Source organism: Suncus etruscus, chromosome 10 (genome assembly GCF_024139225.1).
Source record: "Suncus etruscus isolate mSunEtr1 chromosome 10, mSunEtr1.pri.cur, whole genome shotgun sequence".
In the NCBI taxonomy this organism is placed as follows: Eukaryota; Metazoa; Chordata; class Mammalia; order Eulipotyphla; family Soricidae; genus Suncus; species Suncus etruscus.
Genome location: NC_064857.1, coordinates 23,035,867 through 23,046,577, shown reverse-complemented (window position 1 = coordinate 23,046,577; position 10,711 = coordinate 23,035,867). Strand labels below are relative to the sequence as shown.

Below are 10,711 nucleotides of genomic sequence, written 5' to 3'. Positions count from 1 at the left end.
AAGAGAGTGAGGAAATGCAAGAATAACAGCAATAACACTTCACAAAGAAACCAAGCAAACAAAAATTCTTTTACTGTATTTGCTGCACACCGGTTTCCAACATGCTGGTCCAGAGTGTGGCTGGCAACAAACTGGCAAGATTTCTAGGGCTCCTCTGACAGGCTTGCCCTTCCTCGCCCATGTACATTATTTCTTTTGATTCTCTTCACTGTCTCCAGACCAGAGGCAGTTACTGAGAACCCTCTAGATGCAAACAGTGAGTGGATACAACACACGGTTGGGGGGTAATGTGACATCCACAACAGAATGTGGAATCCAGGAAATTGGTTGAGAGGCAAGATGCCTCCTTCTTCGTGTTAGTAATATGATGGTGCTTAGAACCAACAAGTGCTTCATCTTTCTTTCATTTTCTCTTTAAAATTCCTGAAACTAGTTATGCCTGACATTATTTCCTATTTTTAATCTATCAAACACCTGACCTGGTCTAAACCATGTTTGTTTGGATATGTCTTTGAGTAGTGCCTCTTGAACTTATTCATAATGATAATCGGATGAAGATGACAAATACCTGCATAAAAAGAGAAACTGACTCTATATGAAGACAACGACCATCACATTCCACAACACATCATTGGTTAACTTTTGAATCATCAAGCATTTTAAAACAAAAGGAAGGGGAAAGAGAGAAGAAGGAGACTATAACAACAGAACACAAAGGCCACGAGGAAACAATCAAAACAACAGAACCAAACCCAAGTTCTCTATTAATCACTGAAAAGTTTTTAACTCCGTCTCTAACACTTTTCATTAATTGTTATTTTAAGCTCCAGTAGCAGGATCAGATTTCGGCTGCCTCTGGGTCAGTGAGTTATGATCTGATCTCAAATTCCAAGGGAAAAAGCTCAGAGTTTTATTTTCCCCCAGTTGAATAAACAGTCCTATGTATATTATCTCTTGTGTTAGAATCGTGTTGTCTTCACATAAGACTCAAATAATGGTATTAGTCATTCATTTCCTTGAACACAGACACCCTCATGCGTGCTGACAGGTTTATAAGGATGCGGTGGCAGTCGGGGGTGCTGGGAGCTGCTAGATGACCGACTTTGATTTCTTGCAGTCCTGAGCGATGGAGCCCGGGTGTGTCTGTTTAGTGTCCACGTTCTCTCCCAGATGCTGGGCTTGTCTGGAAGATTAATACATTAACAAGAGCTGAAGGTCCAGGGTTGCACGTCTTCAGGCATGTTTATTAGCAGATGGCACACAGGAATCAAAGGTCAGCACCAAAGTGACATTTTAAAGTGAAACAACAATATTTATGTTCAGATAGTCTACTGATGAGATCATGTGGAAATGGTTTTGATTAAATTAGCTTATAAATGGTTGCCAATCTGGAGACGGCTTAAAATGCCCTGTCTATTTACAAAATGTTTGCTCCTCACACTCTCACCTTTTAAATATGGATGACTAAGAGCTGTTTCAGGTGGTTTGCTTACTTACGTGTCAGATCAGTTCAATCTGGTGCATGCTCTTAGGTTATTATTTATTTATTTACATTTTTGCTTTTAGGTTATTGATTTTTTTTTTTCATTCTAAAAAGTGGGACTCCCAATGCAGTGTGAGAAATCTCACCTGCTATTATCTCTGCTTTAAAAGAGGTTTTGGAATCTACGGTGAAGAACCATATTTGGAATCCACAATTGCTTTAGATTTCTTTAGTCTAAAGTGAGTTTCTGGAGAAACCCCCTGCCAGTGCTCTTAGATAAGACCTGATGCTGAAATCTTAGAAAAACAAACCCTATGAGCTGAATTTCAGAAATACTGATTTGAGCTGTTTTGCTTTTGCAATTCTTTGCAAAAAGCTGCCCTTTGCAGCTAACCTGTGTTTCTTATAACATTGTACAAAAGGGAAGGCAGCCAAGGGAGGACGTGCCTTCCCTCCACTTCATTTTCTTTGCACTCTGTTGTGCCCACAGCTTTGGAGACATGTGAGTAGAGTTTTACTTCAGAAAAAGGTTTGGCCAGAGAATTCTCAACAGTACAAAGTGAAAAATAATCTTTTGTGAGTTTTCCACAAAACTCACACACATTTCCAACAAAGGCCTGAAAATTCTGAAGTAAATTAGGTGGTAGCTAAAATATTTACAGATATATAGAAAATAAAGATATATTCATGTGTATTAATTCTCATTTATTCAATTACTTGGATAATGATTTTGTGAGTGATAGCTATTTCTGTTTTGATTTTTTTTTTATCCTACTATTTGTAACTTCATTCTGGACCAGTTACAACCTTGTAAGAATATGACAAAAAGTTACTCACTTTTCAAGAGAACCCTTTTCAGTATTCATTGTGCCTTCCATTGGATCCAGTCCTTGTTCAGAAAATTGTTGCAAGGCATTTAAAGCTGCCTGAAAGTGGAAACAGACACACAAACATGGGAAGTCATTCAATGACTTCACTGTAATTCAGATCATTGAAATAGAAAAAAAAGCTAAGATGCATAACAAAGACTATAATTTTCTTTCCTTTTTTAAAATGTGTATGTGGAGGGGGGAGGAGAGGGGGTCTCAAACGGTGCTCAGGATCCCCCGGGGACCTCTTTTTTTTTTTTTTTTTTTTTTTTTTTGGTTTTTGGGCCACACCCAGCAGTGCTCAGGGGTTACTCCTGGCTGTCTGCTCAGAAATAGCTCCTGGCAGGCATGGGGGACCATATGGGACACCGGGATTCGAACCAACCACCTTAGGTTCTGGATCAGCTGCTTGCAAGGCAAACACCGCTGTGCTATCTCTCCGGGCCCCCTGGGGACCTCTTATTCTTATTCACTAACCTTAAACCTACTCAGTGTTTTAAGGCTAGGGCCTGAGCATGCAGTGCTGCTCCAACCCTGTGGTGTCAGGGATTTCCAGGGCTACCCCAAGAGCCTCGAGGACTGTCGGTGATGCTGAAGAATTCAAACCACAGTCAGCTACTGGCAAGGCATGTGTCTGAACTATACTATCACCTGGCTCATAAGGACAATCATTTTAATTTAATCTAAATAAACACTTTGGAGGCATTCTTGAGCAAAATTACTTTTGAAAAGTTGTACTCGTACGGAACCAGGTATGTACCATGAGACACGAGACACTTAGGTTTTTTAGTGATTGGGCAAGATATGCAGAGGTGGGAACTCCACTTAGGCCTTAAGCCTTCTCCATGCTTCTGGAGAGACACAATGTTTTATTGGTGTTGCTGTTTTATTGTTTGTTTGTTTTTGGGGGTGTTTGGGGCCTCACCAGGCTGTGCTAAGGGGTTATTCCTGGCTCTATGCTTAGAAGTTACTCCAAGCAGACTTGCAGAACCATATCTGGGATGCTGGGTATAAAAACCTGGGTCAGCCATGTGCAAGGCAAACGCTCTCCCCACTGTGCTATCACTCAGGACCCATGAAACCCAATATTTTATCTGCAAATGGGGTCTCTCAGATTGGACAATGACTTTGCATCCTCCTGTTTTTTCCCCCCTGAGGCTGAACCCAGAGTGCCTCTTTTGGATGGAAACTCCATGATGTGGTTCTATTCTCCAGACACTGCAAATCCCAGGGTGGAGGAGGGCTAACAGCATCTTGGGCCTACAGCACTCTGAGGGGCGGACAGGGGGTGGCTGGGTCAGTATTGTGGAGGGCTCCAGGGAGGCCGTGGCCAGGGCAGAGATTAAGGAGGAGTTGATAGGCCGCTGGTGCGTGGGATGCTGAAGGGTGTTGACAGGCTGGTGGAGCCCTGGGTAGCTGGGAGGCACCAAAAATGCGTGGCTGATAAGATCTACATAACTTGTTGACACTCCCATGCACGTTCCAAACTTTTTTTTTCTTAGAATAAGAATTTAGTTCCCCTCTCCTCCACCCCCACCCCCACCCCAGCAACTTTCAGTTCCCGCTCCCCTTAGAAGGGCTTTTGTGAAGTCTAGGAGAGGTGTGAGCAGTCAGGAGTAGGGGTAGGGGGTGTGTCCCGCTGAGCCACACCTTGGTCATCTGTCTCTCTTCAAATGCCTTTGAAAAGGGAGCAAAGTCTGGCAGTTTCCCCAACTTCTATCTATTTAGGCTCCAAGGGAGCTGACTGATCAAGCAAGTGGTATCTGATTCCTTTCCAATTTCTTTTCTTTCTCTTTAAAAAAAAGAAAGAAAAGGTTTTGTTGTTGTTTGGGGGAGCCAGAGTTCATGTGTAGTCAGAAATCAAATCCCAGCCTCTTATGCAAAACCTGTGCTAGACACCAATGAGCTCGCTCTCCTCTCTCTCTCATCTCTCTCTCTCTCTCTCTCTCTCTCTCTCTCTCTCTCTCTCTCTCTCTCTCTCTCTCTCTCTCTCTCCCCTCCCTCTGTGTGTGTGTGTGTGTGTGTGTGTGTGTGCGCGTGTCTCTTACTGTCTCTGTTTTATGCTCTTGCTTTTATTCAAGCTGGGTTCAGAACGAAGGCTTGAGGGGCTTGCAATACCTACACGCCTCTGTCTGTCTGTCTGTCTGTCTGTCTGTCTGTCTCTGTTTTATGCTCTTGCTTTTATTCAAGCTGGGTTCAGGAAGAAGGTTCGAGGGGCTTGCAATACCCTCTCTCTCTCTCTCTCTCTCACCCTTATACTTAAAAAATTATGTGATTTATCTTATGATTCTGATATTCCAATGAATAGACATTTTAAAGAAGTTTTAGATTCACAATTTTAGGAGCCAATTTATCAGAGTTCCCATAGATCCTATCCCTCCATCCCTAGCCCTACACCATTCCTTTATGGAACTGTGTCCCTCATGTCCTCTATGGAAATCTTGCATCATTTACATTGGCGGCTGTTGATCTAATGTCAGTGAAGTTCCTATTTTACATTAGGATTCTTTTCTTTCCTTGTCTTTTATTTTATTTTTGTTTGTTTTGAGGCCACACCCGTGATCCTCAGGGGTTACTTCTGGCTAATGCACTCAGAAATCGCTCCTGGCTTGGGGACCATATGGGACACAAGGGGATCAAACTGCGGTCTGTCCTAGGGCTAGCGCTGCAAGGCAGGAGTAACCACTGAGCACCATCGGGTATGGTCCAAAAACACCATAATAAATAAACAAACAAATAAATAAAATAAACCCCATCATCTCTGTGCCATATTTTGAAACCAGGATAACAGATGCAGTTAATCCAGATGAAGTCATACTGGAGTAGGGTGGATTCCTCAAATAACAAATGTCCCTATAAAAATGTGGGAAATGAGACACAGAAGAGACACCAGAGAACACTATGTGAAGAGGGAAGGAAAGAATAAAGAGGTGCCTTCAATGCCAAGGAATACCATAGTGCCAGCAAACTCTAGAAACTAGAGAGCAGAATAGGCCACTCAGTCCTTGGAAGGGAATCAGTTCTGCCAGCATCTTGATCATGAATCTCAAGGTCTCTAAAATCATGAGACAAAATATTGCGGTTAATCAAATACCAGTTTGTGGTACTTTGTTACAGGCAACACTAAGAAATAATCAGAGATGCAACATAGTTTGTAATTCTTCATTAAGGAAGCAATATATATTATTATATTATATATTCATATACTCCTGGCTATGCAGTCAGAAATTGCTCCTGGCTTGGGGGGACCATATGGAACTCTGGGGGATCTTAACTGCAGTTCGTCCTAGGCTAAACGCTCACAAGGCAGACTCCTTAAGCCCTGTGCCACTGCTCTGGCCCCATGGAAGGAATATCTTGTTGTGTGTGTGTGTGTGTGTGTGTGTGTGTGTGTGTGTGTGTGTGTGTGTTTTGGGTCACACCTGGCAGTGCTCAGGGGTTATTCCTAGCTCCATGCTCAGAAATTGCTCCTGGCAGGCACTGGGGACCATATGGGACACTGGGATTCGAATTGGATGACCTTCTGCATGAAAGGCAAACGCTTTACCTCCATGTCTATCTCTCCGTGTCCCGGAAGGAATATCTTTTATAGCTTTATTTCATTATGTTATTTTTCTGGTATTGAGGATTAGACCCATTTTTATACCTTTTTATTGTTAAAAGTTTGGCCCTGGTGAAGGGAGGTGTTGTTGGAAACAATATTCATGATACCCTATCATGAATAGTATAAATCATGGGTGGTGGCAAATTAAAATATTGATAAAATAACATACTATTAAATAATTAAAGCGTTTTTTACAGAAAAGTCATAATATGGGAGACAAACCAACTATAATATTCCTGGTCCCCTAAACCATTCACTAAATGATACATGTTTCCCATATTTCTCTTTTCATTTTCCTTCCTTCCTCCTTCCCTCCCTCCCCCCCTCCCTTCCTCCCTCCCTTCCTCCCTCCCTTCCTCCCTTCCTTCCTCCCTTCCTTCCTCCCTCCCTTTCTCCCTTCCTTCCTTCCTCCCTCCCTCCCTTTCTCCCTCCCTCCCTCCCTCCCTCCGTCCCTCCCTCCCTCCCTCCTTCCCTCCCTTCCTTCCTTCCTTCCTTCCTTCCTTCCTTCCTTCCTTCCTTCCTTCCTTCCTCCTTCCCTCCCTCCCTCCTTCCCTCCCTCCCACCCTTCCTCCCTCCCTCCTTCCTTCCTTCCTTCCTTCCTTCCTTCCTCCTTCCTTCCTTCCTTCCTTCCTTCCTTCCTTCCTTCCTTCCTTCCTTCCTTCCTTCTTTCCTGTCTCCCTTCCTTCCTTCTTTGTTTTTGGGCCACTCCCAATAATGTTCCTGGTGGTTCTTGGGAGACCATATGGGATGCTAGAAATTGAACCTAAAAGGAGAAGCCTTTATGTTAGAGGGCAGTTAGATGGGGGGTCCAAGAAGAAACATAAGTAGAGCCTGCAGACGGTGGGGAGAACTGGGGGGGGGCCTCAGGCCCCCTGGTAATTAGCATCAGCCAGATGCAACTTGCTCTGCTTTCTCTCTTTCTCTGTGCGAAATGTGGCAGTTTGGCCCCAAAGCTCAGGCCTCCCCTTACTGGTTCTCTTGCTCCTCTTGCGGCTCTCTCTCTCTCTCTCTCTCATCTCTCTGCTCTCTCACTCTCTTCTCATCTCTCTCTCTCTCTCTCTCTCTCTCTCTCTCTCTCTCCCTTTCTGCCCCCCTCTCTCAAACTTTAGTAAGCTCTAAAAGGCAACGTCTTTTCTTCTTTTCCTCGCTCTTTTCAGACTGCTTAATGCTTGTTATACTACAGAACCCATCACGTACATGCAAAACAAATGCCCTTTCCCAATGTACTATATTCTGGCCTATCCCACATCTTTTTCTGTCCACTCCCCATAGCCAAACACTTTATTTTATTTGGGTGGAGACAGTTTTTGTCACCTGTGGTGGTACTCTGAGGGGTTGGTTGAATGCAAGCAAGAAACTTAATCCCTGTATTAATTCTTTTGTCCCTTGCCACCACACCTACGCCACATCCCAACACTGTTGTGCAAATTGCTCTTTTAACTGACAGGAACATTGCTACAGAGCCAGAAAGTACACCAGAAGTCTCTGTCTTCAGAGGCTCGAAGTAGTAACTCACATAACTCAGTTCCTCAGAGTAAGCATTTAGCCAAGGCCTCCTGATAGACACTAAGTTCATTTCCAATTCTCATTTTATTTTTTGGCAGTGCTGAGAATTGAACCCAAGGCCTCACATTGGTGAGATAGGTGTTCTACCACAGAGTCAAAGTCCTGGTTCGCCAGTTAATCTATTAATACTGTGCCAAAGCATCACTTTGAGCTATCACAGTCCTTTCCAGAGTGTGACTGGAGAGATACGACCCAGAAATGGAAGAGACTTTTCTTGTGATATGGTGATCCCTAGTTCAATTCCCAGCATCTGCATAAAATCCCCGTGAGTACCTTGAGAAGATCTTTAAGGCGATCTGGCACCACAAGGTTTAATCCCAAACTCCCAATAACAGATATTAAAAATTCCTAGACTGAATATTTGTGCCAAGAATGCTGCACATTTTGAAGAGTCCAAATTCAAGTTTTCCACCTGTCTAAGACAGAGAAAGGGTTGTCAGAACAATCTGAGGAATACATGTGGTGTGGGGGATGCCTATCAAGTCACCCTTAGGAATCACCTCCATTTCTCTGAATGAATCCTTCTGCCATTTAATGGTTCCACCTGCTTTTCACATGTCTATCATCATCATTTGCCTTATTCTGAAGACAGCTTTAAGTGAAATTTTGATTGCTTTCCAGCATTAGATTTACCCTGTTCCAAAAAGACTCAGATGGAGAAATGTTTTTCTTCCTCTCAAAATAAAGTGGGTGAAGGAGATTTGAGTCCTATTTAAATGAATGTTGAGGTTCTGAGGTCATTCCAGGCAGGCCTGGCAATGTTGAGGTAGCTGGGGCAGTGTCCCAAGTGACATTACAGTGAGAAGAGGTCCTGTAGGGTGTATACATTCCTCTGGATTTGTCCCTATGAACCCAAGCTTTGCATCTTGCCTCACATAGGCAGTGTGTGGAGTGAGGAGTCTGGCCCACTCACAGCTCGGCTCTGAAAGACCAAGGTGGGCTTACCTTTCTAGAAAATCCAACTTTAAGAAATGGTCTTGGGATCAGAATGGTGGTGAAGGCAGTGAGGGCATTTTGCCTTGCACATGCTAACTCTAGGATGAACTATGGTTCGATCTCCCTGGTGTCCTATATGGTCCCCAAGCCACTAGTACCCCCTGAATGTCAATGGCTGTGGCCAAAAAAAAAAAAAAAAAAGAAAAAAGATAAGAAATGGACTAGTGAACTCTTGGCCATGGTATTCTTGGTGAATCAATGATTTTCAACAAATGTACAACTATTTTGCTCTAATCAATAGTTTTATAAATAATTAAAAGTATCTTGTCTTTTTATTTTGTTTTTGTTTTGGGGCCACACCCGGTGGTGCTCAGGGGTATACCCTGCTCTGTGCTCATAAATTGGCTCCTGGCAGACATGGGGGACTATAGTGAGTGTCAGTATCAAACCACCATCTGTCCTGGATCTGGCGTCGTGCAAGACAAACGCCCTACTGCTGTGCTATCTCTTTGGCCCCATCTTGTCTTTTTTTTTTAAAGAGGACACACACACACACACACACACACACACACACACACACAATTTCCCAAATTAACTTTTACATAAGGCAAATCAGAGCCCAAAAATGTTCTTTATGATATTGATGGAAAGTGTCTCCTGAAAGCGAGAGGGCTATTTGGTCCTGTTTAATTTTTGACAGGAGAAAGAAAACAACAATCCCAAACAATTCTCTTTCCCCTTTCTCTTCAAAAGTCCCTTTTAGTGGGCCTGCAAATAGTACAGCAACTGAGGCATTTGCCTAGCATACACTAAGTGCAATTTATATTGTTTCTGGAGAGCTCCCAAGATCTCCCGCATGCCAGGTATCCCCAACATCACATGGTGCCAGCAAATATCCCTCGATCCTCACACTGAATCCATGGCCTGCCTGGGTGGATATTGCCAACAGGGCCCATATCTCTCAAAAGAACCACTTGTGGGGTGGGGGACCCTCCTCTCCCCAGTCATGTTGAGGTTCAATATACTCACTTACTAATTACTTTTGGAGTATTTGGTCCTCTGTATTGCTTGAATACTGGGAATCAAATGATTTATTTTCACCAAGCAAAATCTGTTAACTGATTTCTTCCTTGCAAAAGAGATAGACCAGGAGATAAACCCAGATCTCAAGGAGCAGAGTTTAGCTCTTGCTAAATCATCTGGAGGATCTTATCAGCATGCCAGGCAGGTTCCCGTGCACTGTCAAAACGACTGTTATCACCTGGAGAATGTCCTATAGGCCAGAATGGCCATGAGCTCTTTCACTTGGTGCCATGAACGGATTTTCAGAATTCTTGTGTGGCTGCTTCCCTCCAGAGCTATGCTTGAGGACTTTCCAACAACCCTCTCTTATCTATCTGATGACATCATTCAACCCACATGGGATTGATAACCCTGAATATAATTGCTTGTAAATATGAGAACACTTCTTTCTAATTCATAAAAGACAACAAAGGGGATTTATCTTCTCTATAAACAGTAAGCCCTACTATTTTGGAGAGCATCACACTGCTAAAGTCCTGGTCCTGGCCTTTTACCATCATGATCTCATCAGGTAGAGGATGTTATCACATCCTTGCATGATTGAGTCCCACGTGTCTGGAATTCAGCAACCTATTCATGGGAACACATGCTTGTAAGTGGATGGAGTCAGAGATATTGTGAATTAAGCCCACATCTTTAGGCATATCACTATATTTCCAATCAAGTAAATGAGCTGCTCATATACTGGCTTCCATAACTCAGCAATCATTAGAAATTATTTTTCCAAATCACTCTCAGTGACTCTTCTACTCTGTTTCTATTAATTATTCCGCACCCTGATGAATACAGATGCAAAGATCCTCAACAAAATCCTGGCAAATAGGATTCAAATGCCTCATTAAGAAGATCATCCACTACGATCAAGTAGGTTTCATCCCAGGAATGCAAGGCTGATTTTAACATCCGTAAATCTATCAACATAATACAACAACATCAACAACAAGAAAAATAAAAATCACATGATCATATCATAGACGCATAGAAAGTGTTTGATAAGGTCCAACATCCATTCTTGATCAAAACTCTAAGCAAGATGGGAACGGAAGAAACCTTTCTCAATATAGTTAAGGCCATCTACCACAAGCCAGAGGCAAATATTATCCTCAATGGGAGAAAAACTGAAAGCCTTTCCTCTCAATTCTGGCACAAGACAAGGCTGTCCTCTCTCAC

General features: G+C 43.0%; 1 protein-coding gene across 4 annotated transcripts in view; it reads right to left on the bottom strand.

Annotated features, from left to right (window-relative positions):
- Window positions 1-795: 795 nt before the first annotated feature.
- STAU2 (staufen double-stranded RNA binding protein 2) overlaps window positions 796-10,711 on the bottom strand; it is a 310,007-nt gene continuing 300,091 nt past the window's right edge. For all 4 annotated transcript variants that reach the window (XM_049781812.1, XM_049781810.1, XM_049781813.1 and 1 more), the window contains 2 exons: window positions 2,321-2,409; window positions 796-1,183 (listed from right to left, as the gene is read on the bottom strand). In XM_049781812.1, the coding sequence (XP_049637769.1) occupies window positions 1,090-1,183; window positions 2,321-2,409 (183 nt within the window). In that variant the 3' untranslated portion in view covers window positions 796-1,089. The remainder of the gene's footprint in view (window positions 1,184-2,320; window positions 2,410-10,711) is intronic.